Source organism: Citrus sinensis, chromosome 2 (assembly GCF_022201045.2).
Source record: "Citrus sinensis cultivar Valencia sweet orange chromosome 2, DVS_A1.0, whole genome shotgun sequence".
Taxonomy (NCBI): domain Eukaryota; kingdom Viridiplantae; phylum Streptophyta; class Magnoliopsida; order Sapindales; family Rutaceae; genus Citrus; species Citrus sinensis.
Genome location: NC_068557.1, coordinates 24,381,324 through 24,404,411, shown reverse-complemented (window position 1 = coordinate 24,404,411; position 23,088 = coordinate 24,381,324). Strand labels below are relative to the sequence as shown.

Here is a 23,088-nt window from a genome sequence, read left to right as displayed (position 1 = left end):
CTACTTCTTCATTGTGATCACAGAAGAAATGCTACAAGAAGAAGTGTATACATACATTAATTGTTAGAAATATATGTGAATGATAAGAGTCATGCTTAAGTCCAGATGTGTCGATTGTAAAATTCAGGTCTTAATTAGAATTAGAATTTACAGCTAGCGCTATGCAACTCTGATTATACTAGTTTAAATTCAGATTTTGTAAAATCCGAGTGTCCGGGCTTAAGCACGTACCCGGGAAAATGACTTTCTTGAATACGGAACAGAGCGGCTCGGCCGCTAATAACACATCTGGAGCTGCGGACTAAAATACGGAACGGATTTCAAGGGCTGGGCTTAGAAGCCCAGATTCGTTGATGATTCCAAGAGTCGGTTACGGCTGCGTCTTTGAGTCATAAAAAGTGTGTTTGAAAATATCTCTTTTAGATAGTATTTTGAGGACCTACGACGTTACGTAAATAGACAATAGAGGCTCAACGTTAGCATAAAAACAAATTGTTTGCCTCGTTAAACCGAGAAGCCGGACGAACCGACCCCTTTTCCTTTATTTTATTCGCTGTGATGCCTGTACCACACAACCACTGAGCGCGTTTCCATGTTGAATTTTTTATTTTTCTTTTAATGTGTACTTGATTGAACCATTTGAAAAGGGTCCTCTTCTGGAAGGAATACTAGAAAGTAGAAATTAATGGCATTCCCTTGTTGATTTAAAATAGCTTGAAGTGTATCTGACAGATTCTAGGAACCGAATCTGAAATAAAGCTGGCAATTGAAAATATAAAAACGGAATCAAATGGATGGTTTAGCCTTGGACACATGGCTTAAGCCCAGGGAACTGAGTATCTAATACTTGCTTAATTTTGCTGTGAGTTGGAATATCCTCCTCGTTTATGCTTCTTGAAGCCAAAATAAACTTTGACTCGAAAATGAGTTGCGTGAACAAGATTTGAGGGAGCTGGCTACGTTACAGAAACTGTACGTAACAGCCATACATTTTTTATTCGTTGGATCTAGAGACTGAAATTGGATGGTTGGGATTAAAGGCCAGAACAGAAATTAATCACGGGCAACCGTTTTTAACATTTAGAAGGGTTCATTTTCATGCACACCCAAATATTTTGACAAATATCAATATGCACCCATTAACTTTTTATGTAAAACCACATAACCGACCCGTTAACTTTTCTACTATTGAATTAAAAAATTATCATGCCTCAATTGAATTAAATTGATCAGGTAAAATATCTCTTATAACTTGTCAATTTTTACAGGGAAATATACGAGTATTTAGTAAAATCAAAATTATTTTTTATTTAGTAATCAAAATTATTTTTTATTTAGTAATCAAATTTATTTTTTATTCAGTAATCAAATTTTTTTATTTAGTGAAATCAAAATTATTTTTATTTAGCTGTAAGATTTTTTTTAACAAAAAAGTTCTAAAATCAAATTTAACTCATTTACTATTTTAAAAAAAATGAACTTTTTACTAACCAACTAGAGTTTATCTTTAGTCAAGATATTTTTTTCTCTAAAATATCCTTTGATAGAATTACTTATATAAACATGTCAGTATCAAAATTACTTTATATTTCACCATCCATCAATTTAAACTAGTGTGAATTTTTTTAGTTTGATATTGAAAATATGATAGTTGATGAGAGAAATCTAATTCAAATTTGCAGATAAAATAGTTTCTTATAATTGCGTACATGGTATATCAAAAATATTTTTTTGTGGGTTTTTTTTTAAAAAAAAAATGTGTCACAAGATGAATTTATCTCTTGGTTTTTCAATTCCTGGAATTTATGTGAAACAATAAACACTAGTAAATCGTTTGGTTTGTGACTTCTTGAAGGAATATTTGGGAACGCACAAGTTCCTCTCTCCTTCAAAAAGAATGATAAGTGCAAATACCAACCTAAAAAATTGATTTATAATTCAAAGAAGATTTGATTGAAGATGATTAATTGAAATTTATCTTTGCATGATGTCAAACGTTTTTCAAAATGACTAAGTCAAGTCTCTTTGTTAATTCAAATCAAGAAAAATTAGAAAAAATATTAATGCCTAGAAATTCTACTACGAGTTATTTTTGAAATTCTCAAACGAATAGAAATTAAATTAACATTTTTAAATTTTAGTTATGGGTTTATTTTAAAAATGGGTTTAGAAAGAAATTTGAGGGGTTTAAAGAACCCCGCCCTTTCTTTAATTATTCGGTGAATTTGAAATATATTAATAGGGTATAAGAATATGTTATTCTAATCTTCTTATGCAAAATCTATCCAATTAAAAAAAAATCACCAAACGGTATTTATCTTTTTATTGACATTTAATAATATTGATGGCAAATATATACAATCATCAATCAATTGTTATCAACTATTCAAGCTAACTGAAAAACTAATTGCATGAAGTTGGAGTAATGATTGTTTGAATTGCCAAGAGTTTTTTTTTTTAATAGAAACTATTGCAATTCATATCATTAAAAAACTTAAAGATTACAAGTCGAATGAAAAATCTTTCCTTATAAAAGAATTTGACCAACTCAAAGTACAGTGTTAAATCCTTGAGATACAATGAACCTAAAAATCCTACTTTGACACACCACAAATAATGAATTTAACTTAACAATCAATGGAGATAAATCAATTTTACTAGCAAGCTATAAGCCAAAACACAAGGCAACGTCTTCACCAAAATCAATATCATTCAAATAATTCCCCTTGTGAATGCCTGAAGCTATCATAAAAACAACAAAAAATAAAAAAATAAAAACAAGTAGACAAGAAAAAAAAATTCCCCAACAACAAGTTGCCCTACAAAACTTTTCCTTGTAGAGCATACACATAAACCACCGTTATATGGCTATCGAAACCTCTACCCACCATTATTAGAGTTAAAAAAAATCTCTGATATGAGTGTATTCTTCTAATTTGAACTCTAAAGTGGTTTTTCGAGAGATATATCAGAAAAAAAACCTTAAGGAGTTGAAGAAGAAATTAAAAAAAAAATCATAAAAAGAGGAATGAAAATAAAAAGATGCTTTACCAAGAGTTGATTAACAGTAATTGGTAAATTTAAGCATGCAATAAAATTTACCCCTATATTCATATGATATAAAATATAATTTTATTCATTAATTACACTACTAATTTGTCTAAAATTTAGTTTTTTAAAAAATAAATTTCTATATATTTACATAAATCTTAGTTTTTATAAAAATAAATTAAAAATAAATTTATGTTTATTTTTTTACATTGACCTAATGTTTAATTAAGGGCAATAATGTCTTTGTGCTAGTGAGAAATGGCCAGTAATTGAACTTAACCGCGTAGGACAACAATTTGACTGTTTGGGGGTGGGGTTGATGGCTTACATCAAAGTTGGTGTGTGCTAGGGATTAACAATAATAATGGGGTAAATATGAGATTAATCCTTGCCCAAACATTAGAAGTTCGTTGGTTTTCTTTTAACCGGATAATTACCGGTCAATATGTCACGCGTTCGTACACGTGGCAACATCTAATTTATTCGCTTGTCATTTCAGTTTCTGTTAGTTACAGTTTCTGTAACGTAGCTAGCTCCAGATTTGAGATCTTTTCTCGGTGATGGTGGAAAGGACAATGATTCCAATGCCCATGTGAAGAAAAGATTTCCAGATGGCTAAGCGGCCGTACTGGCGGCCAGTGGCCCAGTGCCATGATAATACTGGCTCAGAAATATCATATATACTTCATAAAAACATGTAAAAAAGGGTATCCTAGAATAAAATCTGGATAATATTAATTGTTAAAAAAAAAAGGCACTCACTGATTGCTTCTTTTTTTTTCTCTCTCATTTAAGTAAGACAACAAAACAATAGTTTACAATTTTGTGTGCAAAAATAGAAATAAAAAAAATTACTGTCTTTTAAGACATTTTACTAATTTTACATTAATGGAAAACAATCCCAAATCTGAATTCAAACACAAGTCATTTAATTTTCTCAACAACTTCATATCAATGTTGAGATCGACTACACCAAATTTCTGTTTTATTACCTCTTAGTCCTTGCAGATGTAACCTTGTACCAGACCATATTCAGTGTAAACAAACGCTCCATTAGTACATATTAATTGGGTTAAGAGTACAGCTTAATTATGTAGCTATTAATTAAATACACTAACTAAATTAGCTTTATTGTATGCTCTCGTCTTGCACTCCAAGGCGGTGTGGGGGTGAGAAGAGTAAATTAATTATATTTTGAGAATACTAATTATATAACACTCCTTGAGAGAAAAAATATCCAAATCCTTGTTCTCTTTTGCATGTGAAGTTGTGAACATTGAACATGGAAGTGTGTTTTTTTTAAAAAAAACACACTTATCTAGAGATCTCTTAACTACTATAGGAATAATTTATTTTTATTTTTACAGCTTCAAAAGGAATCCATTCTGAAACGTTGAAAGGTTTTAAAAATTTGCTAGTTTTTTTCGGTAAGAGCGTGAGCCAAAAGTAATTCGTTAACACAATGAATCGATAGGTGATTATTCTTGTGCATATATTTCTGTTGACTTATACAAGAGTTATGATATTTTTATTATCAAAATAGTGATTTAAAAAAAAATCATCCGCTCAATAATCTAATCTTTTCATAAATAAAATTCAATAAATGATTGCGGTTAATAAGTTTAAAAATAAAAATAATTAAATCCTAATCAAAAGTGGACCTAACGAGTTTGACTTAATTAAAACATTATCTCATCATAGTTCTGTTACATTTTTAAAGATCTTATATCACATGTTCATTAGCTCTAGTATGTAATTAGGATTTAATCATTTTTATTTTTTAATTTATTAATTACCAATCACTTAAATAAATTTTACTTAGGAGAAGATCAAATCACGAGAGGATTATTCAATTTAAATTTTAAACCAATAACCGACCTGAAATTACTCATTTCTTTCATAATTTCACTTCATAGTATTTGATAAATGTATAAATTAATAAACAATAATATTTAGCAACCATCTATTCATTTAATTAAACCATCCATAAAAAATTATAATTCAAATAAAGAAATGATCCTTGTCCATGAACATGAAAGAAGAATTAGTAAATATTGGGATTAGTGACGAATGTATATAAGATAAAAAATAGAGTAAATTTCGGCTGTTCAATTGAACACCCTACAAGCTTTAAAAGGAAAAAAAAAGGAAAAAACTCTTTGTGTTATTAAAAGAAATCCAAATTAACCCAAATTAGTAAAAGCCAAATATTAGCAACAAAAATAAAGGACCATCAATTCATTCAGGGAGCTCCTATGTTACAATTAATGTAACATACACACTCAATAACAACCACACAAATAATAAGTTCATACAATTTATGTGGTTATTGTTGAATGTGTATGTTACATTAATTATAACATAGCATTCGCCATTCATTGAACATCAAAACAATTGGGTATTATTCGAGGGAGATACTCGCGATGTAGGTTGCCTTTTCCTGGGCTGATTCGGTGGGATTTATGCGGAAGGTCGGCGTGATTTATTGCCAGTAAGGCCCTTGTTTTTTATTTTTTTAATTAAACAAACAAAGCAAAAACGCATTTAAGCGAAAAAAAAAAAGAGGAAGAAGCCTTCTTTCAGGTCAAAATTACACGTATTCAAACCGTACACGCTGTCCCCCTCCAAGCCCTAACCCTAATTTTATCTCATCTCACCGGCCACTTGCCTCAATGTGATTTTATTTTATATTAATTTTTACTATAAATAGCCAACCAACGAAGAAAACTTCGATTGCCCACTTCAATTCTCTCCCGCAACATCAAAACCCATCTCTCAATTCCCTTCATTGAGTTTCTTTTTTCTTTTTTTTCCCCAAGATTCAATCTTGATTCAAGAACCCAAAAGGAAAAAAGACGACTCTTTCGGTTTATTATTATTCTTTTTCTGGAATTGATTTGTGAAGAAATTTTTTGTGAATGGTGGAAACAATTTTGAAGAGTAGTAATTTGATGCTCTCCCTTTGTGAATCAAGGGCGAGCTCACCTCTTGCTTTTGCTTTTGGATCTTGCAAGGAAGGCTGGTACTACCGCTGCCTCGGTCTCGACCCATAAACGCCATATTTTTTTTCTGTTTTGTACCCCTTTTTGAAGCCCGCCAATAAAAAGACGAAGAAGAGATAAAAATCAGATTTTTTTAAAAATAAAAAAAACCCCAATTCAAGAGTTTTTGTTTAGATCTTAATTAAATTTTGCGACAATGTTGTTGTACAAGCAAAAGAAGGCTCAAGCTGCCAAGGGAAACAGGATCTTGATCAGCATTACTGTGCTGGGAAGCGCTGGCCCGATCCGTTTTGTGGTGAATGAAGAAGAGCTTGTTGCTGCTGTTATTGATACCGCTTTGAAATCTTATGCTCGTGAAGGGAGGCTTCCCGTTCTCGGCTCTGATCTCAACGATTTCGTTCTCTATTGTTCAAATGCTGGGTCTGGTGGTAAGTTTATTCATTACTCTTCTCTTGGCTATTACAAAGATCTTATGATTGAGTGGCTTCTTATATATTTTTTTTCTTTTTTATTGGTTTATCTTTTGAATACCCATCTCTATTTTATTTTTATACAAATATCTGAAATTTTGCGGATTTTCGTGTGTGATTGTTTTCTTTTCCTTTGATTGTTTGTGTTCTTGTTGTAGAATAAATTATCGTTTGAAATTTTGAATGAGATATCTGTAACTGAACATATTTCAATGAATCTATTAATCGCTCTGTTATATAATGAAATATCTCTCAATTTAACTGGACTGATTGAAATTTTTTCTTGATTGAGAAACCTTTCTTTAATTGGTGTTGATCAATTTGCAGCACTGAGCCCTTGGGACACAATTGGAAGACATGGAATGCGTAACTTTTTGCTATGCAAGAAGCAGCAAACAGAGAAAACAGCAGAGAATGGAAGATTGGACAATGCCATTGCTCGTAGAGGAAGTGGAAGCGGGAGTTGGAAGGCATGGATTAATAAGTCCCTCATGTTTAAGATCCCTTCCCATTAAATTGCTTTTACTTAATTTAAGGAAAGATTCATCATTGCTAATGATCATGAATCCTCTCCTCAGTTTCATCTACTTCTGTGAAATTGAACTGTGTAATGTTGGATTATCAGTCACTTGTATTGGCTTTTTTGCGTTTTTGTTTTTTGTTTTGAGTAAACCTGAATGATCACTGAAAAATAAATTGCAAACTCTTTTGAGTTGCTGCTTTGGAATAAAGTTGAATTCTTTCAATCATTTCATTAATCCTTTGAATTGTCCTCAGTTTTGGTTGTTTTGGTGATTTTCTGGCACGTATGTGACATATGGCAACTTGGCAGTGTTTCTGCAAATTCTGTGATTTGAATTCATCAAAATTATGACGGTGATGTTTGTGATGTAAGCATTTCTTTTATTTTTGATGAATTTAGAAGCAGAGTCTAGGTTTTATTTGAACTGACTAGAAGATGAAGCATGTAGAATAATTTTTGTTAGTGATTCATAGTCTATGTGAGATGTTTGGTGAACAAAACTTCGACACTTGTAATGTTTGTGGTGAAGAACAATCTCTATTAGGTCTCTTATTGAGAATCTACTGTACCTTTACAGCTCCATCTGGCTTGCATAGGAGTGAAAGAGCCGGTGAAAATTTGTATTATTATCAAACAGTAGCAAATGATATGAAAATTTGTGTTATTATCAAACAGTAGCAAATGATACGCAAACATGAAAAGATATGTAAATATTTTACACTTGATATGTATGAATCTTTTTCATGACATTTGAGTTTCCTTGGATCCTGTCATGATCTCTACTTACCTAATTTTTTATTTTTTTACTTTTTTTCGGTAAATAGAGATTCTGTCATAGCATTCCCTTTGTGCAGTAAGGTAAATAGAGATTCTGTCATAGCATTCCCTTTGTGCAGTAAATCACTAAATTTTATCGTCCTCCAGCTTCCAGTTACTTGTATTTGTTCAGTTAAAAGATTGTATGGGGAAAAAATTTTGGTATATCATGTAGCATAATAAGAAATGTTGATGGGATATTTGAAATGAAATTCTAACCATCTGTTTTTCAATACTTTGCTCAAAATTGGAGCTGGATACCTAAACTCAGGCGCGGAGTTCAATTGTGAACTGGAAAATGGTTGGTGATATGTCATTTGTCAAGGGAGTTATTAACCTAAGAACAGTTGAATAGTTTAACATCAGGCTTCATATTGTTATGTCAAGTGCCTGGTAGCACATTTTTCATGTTATAAATTTTATATGGGTGACATGGTCTTTTGAATTTGCCGAACAGCTTTGATGCATTTTTTTTTTTGAAGTCTGTTATACACAGATATTACTGACATTACATCAGACATTACAATTAATATTTACAATCATACTATATAATTAGGACCACCATCATACATTGACACACTGAAGTATATACCCAGATATTTTAAACCCTCTCTAATATTCGAGGGGTGCCTGCTCCACTCACATTTCGTAAGGGAGAGACTGTCTCCACTCAATTAATTGATAATTGAGGAAGAACTGAAACTAACCTCCATAATGCTCTTATGGAGGCTCGAACCCTTGCACTCAATATTGTAAGTGCAAGGCTTCTCCCATTGGACCAAATGCCCATTGGTAGCTTTGATGCATTTTGATTTCACATCAGTGCGTTTGCATGCCGAATGAAACTTAAATTTGTGTATGGTTGGCAATAATCAAGTGTGGTTGCTATCAAAGTTCTTAATTTTATATGGGTGACATGGTCTTTAATGTTTGGGAAGCCATGGCTGGCTTCTTTCAATTCACAGCTGTTGTGGGATGAAATCCGGTATGTTTGATTGAGAGTAAATATTGCCTCAAAAGTAGAACATTTAACCTATTATACTCTAAAGTCGGCTAAAGCACAATATTTCTAGATATATTCGATATCACCCTGATGAAAAGGGATATATTTGAGATTTGAGGGGATATCCTTGGATTGTTGAGCAGTTATAGACAAATGCATTTTTGGAGTTCATGTTATGTAAGATGTGGATCCCCTCTTATTTCTCCTTTGTTTGGTCCTTTTCAACTGAACTTTCGTTATATCAATTCTCTAACAACCAAGTGTCTAACATGCATTGGGTCAGTGCCGTGTTAAAAATTCACAAGCCAAAACAACCAAAAAAACAACAAAAAAAATCCTGCTATGTGCCATCAACTTTCTGGTGGGGCCTTTAGGCTGAGGCGATATATTTCCCCCTTTGCCTTAGGCAAGTACCAGTGTGTTGTACGAATATAATTACTTATTTGTCATTATCATTTTCATAATTAGGCCCAAAAAGTTGCTTGTCGCGCTTTTATTTCTCTTCTTTCATTTATATATCTATTTTTATTTTACACACACACACACATAGAGAGATATATATATATATATTCTAGATTCATCCTCTATGCTATTTTTTGTGTAGGTTACATCAATCTTTGAAAACACACACTAGAAATGAGAATAATGTTTCTCTTTACTAACCAAGTATTGCTTTACATAGTTCTTGTAAAATTGGAAAAAAGAAAAATGAGGAAAAATAGTAGATTTTTGGGAGTAATAATTTTCAATTTCAGAAATTAATTAATTTTTTTTATTCATTTCATATAAAACAAAAATACTGAGATACGAATTCTTATGTTTCAACTATAATTACTTGCAACTATGTAAGTGTAACATGATTTCAATACTGATTTAACTCTATGTCTCTATCATAGTAAAGAAAATAAAAACAAGAAAAAAAATGGTTATTTCTTTCAAGCTAGCAACTTGCTCTATATGTAATCTTAAGTTGCTGATAAAGATCCTACTGAGTGTATTGTTGATATGGTGGAAGATTTGAGAGTGACAGTCACATAAATACAAGCTTAAAAGAGAGTGATGAGATTGTGGTGCGCCTAAGGTAGGCAAAAGATATTCCTAAAGATTTTTTTTTTTGAATTATTATTATTATTTTTTTCAAACTTGTGCATAGTAGGTATGATATGGTTGAGAAGCAAAAAGGGGAAAAGAGAAGGGATTGACAAATTATAAAGCAAGTCTTTGGTTTGAAATTTGCTCACTTCAGTGTGATTAGGCTCAAAACGGATAGGTGGGTGTAAAGAGTTTGTTATGTATTCTACTTTAATCTGAAAAAGGGGTTTTTGAGAGATATTAGAAAGTTGTTAATGGAGTGGAGATATTTTAACCCCACAATTAATAGAGTGGTTGCATGGAATAAATTGCGCAACTTGAAAAGAAAAGAAATAACTATAAAAATTCACATTGTTTTTAATAATTTAAAAATAAAAAATATATTTAAACAATTAATCAATTAAGTCCTCAAAATTGTTTAAACTTATGGCACAAACTACACGTTTTAGATAATTTGATATTTCATGTTATAAGGTAAAATACTCAGACTAGGTTAAATAGCGTTAGTTTTCAATAATGTCCAAGAGGCATATGTAAAGGAAATGATTTAATGAATTAATTGTTTAAATTTTTTCTTTATTTTAAACTATAAAAAATAGTATGAATTTTTGGAATATAATTTTTTTAGAATGCAGTGGATTCACACTAATTGTAGAGTGGAAATATCTCCGCAAATGTTAATAGCTCAAATTATATCAAAAAAAAATTCTCAAATCATTTTATTGGCTCGATGGGCCGTAACCTGCATGCAATTTCCTTAACGAGTCTTAAATTATGTTCAACTCAAATGATTCACGATACGGCAGCTTTATTTACCCCCCAATTATTCTCTTAAAAGCCCCAATTTCCCATCTCAAAGTGGGCGCAAAAGAAATCAAAGTGAAAATCTAGCATATAATAACGGATGAATAAACATGCTAGACTCTATCTTATGTATAGTTGAATCTTCATACTTTCAGAGGAGACATAAAATCCAATAATAAGATTTTATACATTCAAAAGATTGAGATACAACCTTTGCAGATGCAACATTACTCCACATTAGAGTTTTTTTTCTTTCCCTAAAATTTTTAAACATTGGACAACAAATGCCATGTCATCATTCCTGAAAATAATCTTGAACATTTTTTGCACAACTGTGAGATATACATGTCAAGAGTAGCTTAGAAATCTAGTTTTATTACTATTTGAGAATATATCTACCTAACCCACATTTATGGGATGAAAATATTCAGAGCCATAATGGGGGAACTCAAACTTGTGACCTCAGCTTTATTGGGGGAATAAGTACAAGTGCACCACTAAGTCAAGTGCTCAAGGCCTTGGTGGCCGATATCTAACACTTAATCAGACAAGAACCTAAAAGAGACGTGCATGATTATTATAAAACAAAAATATTATTGATTGCCAGATGAAGTGGTTTTGCTTTCAAGATCAGCTGGAACAATGAACATCTTCATTCTGCCTCTCATATTTGGAAGTCCAGTGCACCAAGCTTCCCTTGTCCTTCGGAGTCACTTTTAGCAATTGAATAGAAAGCTCTTGTGTTTCTCCAATATAATGGCATCTGAACAGCCTCACGGTGAAGGACCATGTTGTCCTCAAACCATAAAACTGATTAATTTTAGCCAAAGTAGTTGTCAATTAAGAAGCATGTGAAAGTGGAAATTAAGTGCGAAACACTGATCCTCACGGACAATGAAAAACTGATAACATCTTGAAAGGAAACTACTCCAACTAACAATCAATTTCATGCAAATCACTATTATGAGGAGACACAATATTTATTAAATGTTCTAAGCATGCTTGTCTAGCTAAATAAATGTGTTACCCGTTTAATAGCCATGTCGTATTATCACTATAGCAATTGATTAAGGAAACGTGAACAAACCCTGTAAACTAGCATGTCATAAAAAAAATATTCTTGGTTGGAATAACATGATTAATAATTAATAGTATACACATATATATATTCCCTCTTTTTGTGCTACTCCTAGGGCGGGAAGAAGATAAGAAAACGCGAAGCGTTGGTGTACTGTGGGCTTACCCCGCAAAATCTCCAGCAGATGACACAGCCAGGCTTCCCCCTTTCACCTTCAAGTAATTCACAACTTTCTACGCTTTCAGGGCTTCCAATGGTAACGATATGTGGCCTGCAGCTAAACACTTTATGAATTTTAGCAGCTGGAGCCTTTACTTCGACTATAGTTTCCAACTTACCAACTCGAGACATGTTACCAATAATTACTTTCAAAAACGAGATTAATCTTATAAATCATCGCGTTGGATTAACAGCTATAAGTTTGAGTCAGCTATAAGGTTCAAATAATCTAATTTAACAGCTGCCCTTGAGTTGGATTATTAGTTATATTAGTTAAATTTCCAGTCGGCCAATCACATTATGGAATATGGAGGCATAGTCTTCTTCTTCATCCTATTTTCCGAACTATATTTGTGATGATGTGAAAATATCTATATAATAGTAATGTTAGGGACTCTAACAATTAAGTTCCAATTAATATAGCAGTCATTTAATGGATGACAAGATATTTATTAATTATGAAATTTATCACATAAGAAAATAAATGACACATAATAGTTAAAACTAAAATCGAGACTCAACTATTGAGATCTCAATCTTATCTGCTTAAATTTATATAATTTTTTAAAAGTTTTTGATGTGTAGTGGGGAGTACTGCTCACCCAAGATTTTATGTCCCATGCAAGCATATCTTAGGCCAACATTCACAATCCTTTTAATCAATAACCTGAGCGCCGGGGGGGGGGGGGGGGAAGCAATTAAGAATCAATAAATTTAAAGGATTGAACAGCCACGTCATTCTAGGGAAATTTATAGTAAGAATCATTAAAGTTTTGATTTTTTTCATCTTAACCCCCCAAAAATATTTCTATCAACATTAGCCATAAAACAACTTTTGAGACCAAAATACCCCTCCCTCATCTCTCCCCCAACACTCCCTTTCACTCATCTCTCCCAAACCGATCCAACTCCCATCATCGGCGGCGACATCAACCCTCGTTGGCGGCGGTTTCATCTCTCACCGGCTTCCGATCTACGATCTACAACCTTCAACAAAACCTAGGTTAGTCATTTTTCTTATTTTCATTAATTTAAAATGAGATTTTAGAATAATAATAGTTATAGCTTGAGAATAATGGTGGTGGTGGTGATGTTTGTGGTGGTTGGTGGTGTTTGGGAGTATTGTTTTTCGATTTTGGAGTGTTGTGGCTTAATTTTGGGGGTGGGGAGGGAGGGGGGCAGGGCGTGCGCGCGCGCCCAGCGGCAGCGGGCACTGTTGCACAAAAAATTAGAGTGTCCTTTTTTTTAACGAGTAATTTTTTTTTCTGTAAATGTAATGTAATAATTTTATAAATATTACAGATACATGGCAAAATCAGAATCACCGAATATCGAAGTAGGCAAGATGTATTTTCGTTATGCCGATCACTTTCCTGGTCGAATTTCGAGCATGTGTAAGTTATCTTCGGTCGTAAAAGCCATCGAGGAAAAATTAACGAAGCGGCAGTTGAGTATGTTAAAAAATGATATATTTGGGCATTTCTTGGAGTGTCGAAGTTTTCCATTTAGTGGGGTAATTTTGCACAATCTTTTACTGAGGCAAGTGGCCCATGAAGAAGATAGCTGTGAGGATTAGTTATGATTTCAAATTGGTGAGCATTTGATTCGCTTGTCAATTGTCGAATAGTGCTTGGTTACTGGACTTTCATTTGGTGTTGATACCAATAAAAAAAATAATGAAATGGAGTAGAGGCTACGGAATACGTATTTTGGTGGTGTGCATCGTAAGATTAATGTGAACCAATTCGATGCAATATTTAAGGAGTTGAAATTCGAGGAAATGGACGATATGGACGCATTAAAGATTGCGCTGTTTTATTTTGCGGACAGAGTACTAAATGCAAGAAAAAATCACTGTCAAATCAATTTCCATTGGCTTGACCAAGTTGATGATATACAGTACTTCTGAAAGCGTCCATGGGGTCTATTGTCATGGGAAATGATTTACGAGAGTCTTGACAATGCACTGTTCGAGAAAGACGAGAAATTTAAGAAGACTCGGTTGAAAAATCCAGATCATAACATTGAAAAATACAATCTTTACGGCTTTACGTCTGAGGTTCAGGTGCAGTTTTTTTTGTTTATTAATAAGTTTTATAGTATTAAATATTTGATAGTTGTTTTATTTGATTTTTCACTTTGGTTGTTGTAGGCTTGGATTTACGAAGCAATCGGAGGGTTGCCATCAACATGGGTCGTCAAAACGAAGAATAAGATTCCCCGCATTCTGCAATGGAAGCCCATGGCATCTTCGAGAATAACCTTTGTGGAGGTTTATTCGTTCTTCAACGACGAATTTCGTCTTGTAAGTAATATGTATTTTTTTTTTTTAACTTTACTAAATTTAAGTTTTGTATACTTACTTAAAATTTTCAATTGAATTTATGGCAGGGGGACGTTTTACAAACTCTTGAGCCAAATTCAAAGGAGAGTAGTAGAAAATATTGGCTCTCTGTGAAGGATTACTTGTCAAGCATTCCAGACTGGGTTCATAAGGTCGGTATACTCTAAGCACTAAAAATTTTTTAATTTCAATTTTTGACTTTTCATTTACTAATTTTAAATGATACTTTATACAGCACCAACTCTCAATCAACGCGATGCCGTCGGTTACAAGGCAATCAGACGAGCATGAAGATCATGACGACATACCAAACCCAATACCAGAGCAGTGTCATGACACTTCTGAGAATGAGGTGGCTGTTGATGACCACCAGCAGCAAACAGACAACTCTGATGACGCACGAGATTCTGAGGTTATAAATAATATACGATATTTTTCCTTTATAAATTATTAATTTTTTTATTGTTATTCTAAAGTTTTATTTTTTTCTTTTGTAATAGTCGAGGACAAAGCAGTTTAATGATTACATACAACGACAGTTGGATAAGATTGATCGTAAACTGTATGAAATAAAGTCAGAATTAAAAGATTTTAAAGAAACTGTCGTTGGCTTCATCGACACATTTTCTAAACGTCTAAATAAGGATTCTCCCACTGCACGCTCGTATGCGGTGAGCAAATTTAAATTTAATAATTATGTTCGTTTAACTTTTAAATTGATAGTTGTTTAATATGTTCTTCTTGGCGAATGGACAGGCCCCGGATGACTATGGAGTGTATACTGACGTGGGCAATGAAAATTTGTCTACGCCCACGTTATTGTATAGTTTCTACGTGGATGTTAGTGGGGAGAGTGTGCAGGTGTTCCCTGAGGTGCCTCCGGGCGTCAGTAAGTTCGGCCGCGCGTACATACCGTCGTATGTTTATAACAGTCCTTACATGATTCCTCCGGTCAAGCGAGGACAGAACGCCCGGCCTTTACCTCGACCCCAAATCATGGAGCATGCGATTGACATGAGTACGAGTGTGGATGTAAATCCACTGAGAGGATTGGAGGACTCTAGTCTGTTTGCTGAGTTTGATCGATGGTTCACTGGTGATAGCAGAGTCCGCCGAAGAGTCCCGCACCCGCGGTCATTCTTTCAAATAATTTTGGGTATAGCTTTGATGGGATGGCTAGGCGATGAGGTATTTATATTTTCGAAGTTCTGTATACTGTTGTGGATTTGTTTCACCAAAATTTTTCTTTTAAATCGTAATATAAACTGTTTCTCTACAACATATTCACGAGTATCTCCGCTTGATTAGCGAGAAACAACGGCAGTATCCAAATGCCTTACTCCAACGTGTCATACATACTGACACATTTTTTTGGGTAACGTGCCTACAAAACTTAAAAATACTATTTAATTTTTTTTAATTATTGCCTTTAAGTTTTGTTAATTTATGCATTTCTTGGTTATCTATGTACTAGGTGTTCTTGAATCAGTTATGGAATAACGGGGATTGTGCAGTCGATTCATTAGTATTCGACGACCGCTTGAATAGTTATCTTTGTGGCCGACAGCACACAATGTCCAAATCAATGACGGATGTCGATATGGTATGTATTTTATTGCATTTCACATGCTCCATAATGAAAATATTTGAGTTGTCGCTTTTTCTTTGTTGTATTTCAATTTCATATGTAACGAACATGTTTTTCAATTGTTATATACAGTTACTCATCCCTGTTAACTTGGACGGCGCGCATTGGGTACTAGCACGAGTTGACTTTTGGAAAAACAAAGTCTGGATTTATGACTCATTACTCACATTTCGCGACAACAAAAGGTACAAGTTGAAATTCAAGTCACTTGAAGTTATATTCCCTCGATGGTTGGAATATGTTGGCTTCTACAACATCCGACCTGAGCTGCGGAGTGCAGACCCCTGGAAAGTTGTGGCAGTTAAGAGCGCACCACAACAAGAGCCCAGAACTGGTGATTGCGGTGTTTTTGTATTGATGGTTACGATGTATTTAATGTTCGGTCTTAGATTGGAGTTTAACGCTAGTCATGTCGAGTACTTTAGAAAGTAGATTGCGGTTGACATATTTAATGACGATATTGTATTGTAAACCTATTTAGTAATTTCAATGTTGAAATTTGATTTTTTATTTTAATTTGCGCACTTAAGTTTATATAATTTTAATGCTCGCATTTTAATATTTAAAATAAAATAAAATTTTATGACATATAAGTGTACAATACACAAAAAACAATAACAGTTTTAACCAACGAATAACACACAAAATACAACTAACTTCGAGTCGACGCAATGGGACTCTTACATCGCTTACGATTGTGGCCCAGTTCATGACACCGCCCGCATCTTACAGTCCGCCGGTTAACGTCTTCGCCAGCCGAGGGTATTCTGAGCTCTTTACGACGGCCAGGTAGTGGTGCTTCAACTGGTGGGTATACTTGCATCTCCTGAATTTCATTTGGAACTTCCCAATCTTGAAATCAAACTTATCTCTAAAGGCAACTTTGCGTAGTTGTAATATAAACTCATTCTTCTCAGCAAATAGCTTACCCACACTGATATCATCTGAATCACAACTGCTAACAAAGCTTGAAGCAACCATGTTCGAAGGCAAAGTTGGAGCAAGACTTGTAAGGGGGTCAATTCGCCTTCTCGATCGAACCATAGAAGGACTAGGTCTATTGCCTCTGTTATTCACAGGAGTATTGTCTTCACACTCATCGTCGTGTTGAAACGACGGAACATTCGAAGGACCAGCTCCTCCATCATCACCATCATTATTGAAATGAGTGCCCCTCGTATTATTAGAAGGTTCTGCACAAACATTATCCCCCTCAGTCTCATGATGAAAATCATCATTGTCCCGAAAATCATTGTTGTGATACAGAGAATACCGTTGCTCCAACGACGTCGTTATTGGAAATACCGTTGCTCCAACATCCTCTAACGTAACGCCGTTATCATCAATGTTGTCATAATTGTTGTGGATTGGAGAGTAATATTGCTGCAGCGATATTGTCTTTGGCAACACCTCTTCATCATTATCGGGGCCATACATATTTACCCTAAAAGAAGTTTCTGTATCGACATGTGGCTCAATACCTTCGCTCGGAACTCGAGGTGATGTGGTCACGAATATAGGAATGCATCCAAAATTGGCTACGTCGGATGCCATATGCAATACAACCCTCACCATTTTATCATCAAATATATCCATGGGCAGTGCACATATACGATATAATGTGTTACTAGACCTTAAAGTTGTCTTCATTGTGATACTATATTCATTAGGGTTTATTTGTAACACCTCGTATACTCTTGCCAATAACTGATCAAACAGACAATTTTTTCCAACAAAAAAAGCTCAATTTTTACCATTCATATACTTCATACGGCCATCCTCTAATGTCTCCCACCAACCATCGTAACACAATTCAAGTACAACTGAATCCATTAAGCCTGAAATTATATATAAAAAAAATTATTTGGATCCGAATCAAATTAATACAGTTTTAATAAATCTCCAAGGCTTTGTGCGACAGGTGCCTGTCGCCAGATTCACCCACGACTCAGTTCAGCAAGTTCAGAAAATAACTCATACCACTAAGTGATGTCGATTAATGTTGGATTCAGATAAATTATGATCGGATTTAACTTTTACCGTTGTCTTTTGCCGTCGCCGTTGGTTGGTGATTCAAGAGTGGAAAGCTGCGTTTGGTTTGACGATATGAGAGAAAGATTGTTGTTTTTGGTCTGTAAAAAAGAGTAATTTGGGGAGAAAGGTTTGTATTTGACTAATGTTGATAGAAAAAAGTTGAGAGGGTTAGTTGTGACTTTGTACGATACAATCTTTGCACATATTCATTAACATTTGATACTTCTCTGTCACATTCACCCACCCTAACATTTGAGAGGGTTAGTTGTGAAAATAACAAAATATTTATGGCTATTTTCGTAAATTTCTCGCCAATCTAACCCACCCTAGTAAATACACACAACCACCAATTAAAAATCAATAAATTATAGCCACAAATTATTTATCACAAAAGGCATAATAGTATAGGTTGAATGAGGTTGAATAAAACATTAAATAGTCCGCTTCATTTATTTTCATTATGTAGTGTTTTTATTTAATCAATCCCATCATAGGAAGTTTGTGGCTCTAGTATTACTGAGATGGAGACTCGATCTCTTGACTATTTACGTTTACTAGCAGCACTTGATCAGTATCATCAGCTCGGGCCTCTTCGTGCTGGATAAGGTATGCATCAATGTTTTTAACAATATTGATCATCATTTCAAGAACCTTGCTTTCGAGATCTGGAACGTTTTCGTTTTTCCTCTCGTATTTGTAAGTGAAACGCACCAAGCTGCCGCCCTCGTGATCATCCTTCTGAGTGACTTTTGCTACGGAATAGAAGCTCTTGTATAACATCTCCAATACGTTTCCTTCAATCAACTTAAAAATGGTTATGTAGTTTTCATTATCTACGACTTCAATTAGCTCCTTCACAATTTGAGGATTCCCTGCATCTGATTTTCGCACAACAAATTCTATTACTAAAGTTATTCAACTCATAAATCATAATAATCATCATTATATATGTCACGAGCAAAATAAAATTAATTTATGAAGAAATTGGTATATATAGTGTAGCCTTACAACGGGTAAAAGTCCAGCAGATGACAGCGCCTGGCCTCCCCCATTCGCCTTCAATTAACTCACAACTTTGAACGCTCTGAGGGCTGATACTTGTAACAATATGTGGCCTGCAGCTGAAGACTTCATGAACCTTATCAGCAGAAGCCTTGACCTCTATTACAGCTTCCAACTCACCAGCTAGAGACATTTTTGTTAGTTCGAAATAAACACATGCAAATTCACTGAGAGATCAGAAGAGATCAAGCAAATTTAACTGGGAGGCCTTGAGCCTTTATATAGCAATACTAGGAGTCCGTCTGGATTCTTTCACTCTCGAGAAGCAAATTTAGTGGATTCCCATGTCATCATTTCACCTTCAAATTGATTAAAAACGTGAGCGGAACAACATTCGTCTTAATATTTTATTTGCAGGTCAAAGGAGAAGAATTGCCAAAGTTAGGAAGTGGACAGACAACTTTGCAAAAAGTGCAGGGCCAGAGAATACAAGATAAATGTTCATCACCAGTCACTACTTTGAAAAACAAAAGCAGTTAGGGCTGGCTATTATTATATATTCCAGTGGCATATATTCTATCTCACGTCAATCTAAATTATTTTTTGGTTTGTATAGAATACGTATGGTTTATTTATTCATTTTTTTTTTTTTTCCAGTGTTTACTAGACTGGTACTCGTAGCTAGTTTAAGTAGTAAAAGAGGGATGGGGTTCGGATGCTACCGAGGATTGGTTGCTGTCAAGCTATTAAAAATTATTTCTCATTTTTCGCCATAAACCTTGTTTTGCTGAGATACACGAAATCTTGAACACTGATACTACTATTGGCACCTCTTCAATATTCTTATAAAGCCCCTTTTTTTTTGGGCATTAACAGCATTTTTCACATAAAAAAATTACATAAAACTACAAATATAAAACGAATTAAACCCCAATCCATATATTTTCTTTTTGAAATTATCTCTTCATAGTTCACACCCACACATCATGAACTCCTTATTCCCAGTGTCTAATATATATTGGATTCAAATTTTTTTTTTTTCAGTTCCAAAATGATTTTGAAGTAATTAAAAGAAAATGTGCAAGTAGTTTATCAGATCTTTATTAAAAAAAATTAATAACAAACAATAAATTTTATCAAATTTATTGAATTTTCTTCACCAAGTGGGCAATTATCTTATCTCCAAGAAGATATAACCAGTAATTAAAGGCAAAATGATAAAAATCCCAATAAAGTAATTGATTGAGTGTGAAGAATTAGTAACAAAATGAAATTATGTTTGATTTTACTTAAATTTGTTTTTGTCCTTTTACGTAATTTTAAATAACAACAGAGCTATACACATGAAAATAGGGTTTCCGGTGAGTTTTCGGGAGCCCACCCAATCTTGATAGCATTTATAGCCCAAAAAAATGGTCGGTATTTTATTAATGGGCCTCAAATTTGGCCTACTCATCCAGTTTGTCGATACTCTCTCTCTCCGTTTTGTTTCTGAATGCTTTACGTACGATATTTGATCCTTTGAATTCAACACACGGACATGTACTTATAAATTTCGGGAAGAATGAAATTTTTGTATGGGAGTTCAAGAATTGGTTTTCATTTAACCATTAACTACTTACTATTAACTATTTGAGATTTACATAACCATACATTACCATGATCTGTAAGTAGTATCTTACTTAACATTATCCGCAAGTGAGATGGCATCCATTAATTAATAATAAGCCTCACTTGATATTAAAAGAATGAGAATTATTTGATAAAGGTAGTAGTTTCCTTTTTTTTATTTTTTATTTTTTACAGGTTATAAATATAACTTAGTGGCAATCAAAATTCTTTTTTCTAACTATGTGATGATGAGTTTGAATCTTAAATCTTTTATACCACTTTTAATGATTTCACTAACTGAACAAATTAGTATTCTGCGACCTTATCTTATCTTAATTATTTTTATCTTGCAGTAACTATCAAACATAAGGCCAATGTGAGTGCAGTGAAGTCAATAACAATTAACAAAGTCCCCGACATCAGAAAGAAAAAGTGTGTATCAGAATCACGAGCAATTCTTGGGTCTGACCAAATCAACATTCAATCGCCTATCTCCCTATTCTATTATTTATGCAACTGTTAAAATTACAGCGCCCAGCCTCCCTTCTAAAACAAGCCTATCAACACTTGTCAGTTTTGACTTATCTTGCCTCATCCATTTTGTGTAAAATTAGTAGTTTCTTTCCATTATTAGAAAAAAAAAAAAAAAAACTGCACCCTATTGTTATTGTTATTGCCATTGCCATTTTGCTTGCAATAATAATGATGCCCTATTACCAATGAGTCTTTGGTTTAATAAGAGAAGTCTTGCACTTACAATGTTGAGTGTAAATATTCGAGCCTCCATAAGAGCATTATAGAGGTTAGTTTCAGTACTCCCTCAATTATCAACTAATTGAGTAGAGACATTATTTTCCTTACGAAATGTAATTGGAATAAGCACTCCTCGAAGTAGGCAGCTCTCGAATATTAGAGATGATTTTAAGTATCTGGGCTATCTGGGCAAGTGCGTCAGTGAGTTAATATATGACGGTGGTCCCAGTTGTTTAATATAATTATAAATATTAGAAGTGTAATATCTGATGTAATATCAGTAATAATTTCAATATAACAGAACTCAAAAAATAATGATGCCCTGTTGTATGTATTTGTTTAAGGTGGATTACAAGTCATCAGTCGGTCGCAATCGCGAGCCATTATTTCTGATTTTTGTTAGTCTAAACATTCATCATGTTTTGATGTGTACATATATAAAGAAATTAATTTATTAATGCTTTCTTGTGGTCCATTGTGATATTATTAATTGTTTGTCATGAATGTCATAATCTTGACCTATAAAAAAATTCATTAACAATCCTCCTTTGACTTGGCTTCCCAATAACATCATCGTATAGGGATTTTAGAATCGCTGCCTTAATGCGCACCACCACACAATTATAATATTAATTTAACCCCAAAATTTCCCCTTTTTATTTTTTTAAATATAAAGTTATCAATTCACCAATTACCTCAATTTCATCACCTATATAAATCGTATACATCAATTAAGTTTGGGTATAAATAATTTGTTAGTTCGCTTTACATTTATTTCTTACTAATTTTAAAAGTTTAAGGGAGAAAAAAAATTCCGAAAGAAAGGAAGAAAAACGATAGTATTTTTTTCCCATCTTTTGGAAAATTATTTTTTTGAATAAAGTGGAGGAAAAAGCTGATCTCTCAAAAGATTTAAAATGGAATGTGAATGTGATTATGAATGAAGTGGTGGGGGTCAGCTCAGAATTCCCAACCCATGCAAGTTGGCAAGCAAGTTGATATGTGTATGTGAATTTTCAGTCTCCATTGCCTTCCTTTTAAATAACCAATAACACATGCACAATTTTTTTTTTTTAAATAATAATAATAATAACAATAATATAGTAATGGGTAAATGCAATGTTGTGTGTAAAATGAGAAGGTGCATGTTTTTTTTTTTTTGCTTTCATTCATTTTCTCATCTACTGGTCTATTTGCACTTATTAATGCCCCCTTATTTGTTGACAAATCCTGAGCCAACATCTTCTTCCTGTTGATTACTTATTTGATTTCATTATCTGTCTGCCTACAAGATTGAATAGGATGAAATGTCACCCCTCTCTCCTTTTTTTTCTTTTTGTTATATAATTAGGTGGATTGGCGTCCCATGTTTCACCTTTTTTTTTTTTTTGCTCAATTTGTAATGAGATCCAGAGCTGATGGCAGAAGCGGGGGAAAAAAGAAGATGTAATGTAATTAGTGGTGGATACTGCAATTTCATTTTATACCATGCATGCTTTCTCTTTTCATAAACTTTGGTTTCATTTCGTATAATATAACAGCATGTGGGATCTCAACAATTGAGTTTCAATTTAAATTCTAACTATAATGTATCATTTGTTTATTGGATAATAAATTTCATAACTGATAAAATATTAA

The 23,088-nt window shown here is 33.5% G+C and overlaps 4 protein-coding genes across 4 annotated transcripts; 2 read left to right on the top strand and 2 right to left on the bottom strand.

The window, feature by feature from the left end:
• The first annotated feature begins 5,717 nt into the window (after nucleotides 1-5,717).
• On the top strand, nucleotides 5,718-7,272 carry LOC102613615 (hypothetical protein). Its single transcript, XM_006469130.4, has 2 exons — nucleotides 5,718-6,481; nucleotides 6,851-7,272. Exons 1-2 carry the CDS (start codon nucleotides 6,250-6,252, stop codon nucleotides 7,036-7,038), a joined length of 420 nt encoding a protein of 139 aa, XP_006469193.1. The 5' UTR covers nucleotides 5,718-6,249; the 3' UTR covers nucleotides 7,039-7,272.
• A 4,119-nt stretch (nucleotides 7,273-11,391) lies between these two features.
• On the bottom strand, nucleotides 11,392-12,190 carry LOC112497331 (MLP-like protein 34). Its single transcript, XM_025095708.2, has 2 exons — nucleotides 12,005-12,190; nucleotides 11,392-11,571 (listed from the first exon to the last, which is right to left on the bottom strand). The coding sequence occupies exons 1-2, from the start codon at nucleotides 12,188-12,190 to the stop codon at nucleotides 11,392-11,394; spliced, it is 366 nt and encodes a 121-aa protein (XP_024951476.1).
• Nucleotides 12,191-15,687: 3,497 nt separating this feature from the next.
• Nucleotides 15,688-16,507, top strand: LOC102613908 (ubiquitin-like-specific protease ESD4). The gene is made up of 3 exons (XM_052435514.1): nucleotides 15,688-15,777; nucleotides 15,877-16,005; nucleotides 16,123-16,507. Exons 2-3 carry the CDS (start codon nucleotides 15,976-15,978, stop codon nucleotides 16,480-16,482), a joined length of 390 nt encoding a protein of 129 aa, XP_052291474.1. The 5' UTR covers nucleotides 15,688-15,777; nucleotides 15,877-15,975; the 3' UTR covers nucleotides 16,483-16,507.
• A 1,892-nt stretch (nucleotides 16,508-18,399) lies between these two features.
• On the bottom strand, nucleotides 18,400-19,653 carry LOC102614114 (MLP-like protein 34). The gene is made up of 2 exons (XM_006469131.4): nucleotides 19,093-19,653; nucleotides 18,400-18,962 (listed from the first exon to the last, which is right to left on the bottom strand). Exons 1-2 carry the CDS (start codon nucleotides 19,277-19,279, stop codon nucleotides 18,598-18,600), a joined length of 552 nt encoding a protein of 183 aa, XP_006469194.1. The 5' UTR covers nucleotides 19,280-19,653; the 3' UTR covers nucleotides 18,400-18,597.
• Nucleotides 19,654-23,088: the final 3,435 nt, after the last annotated feature.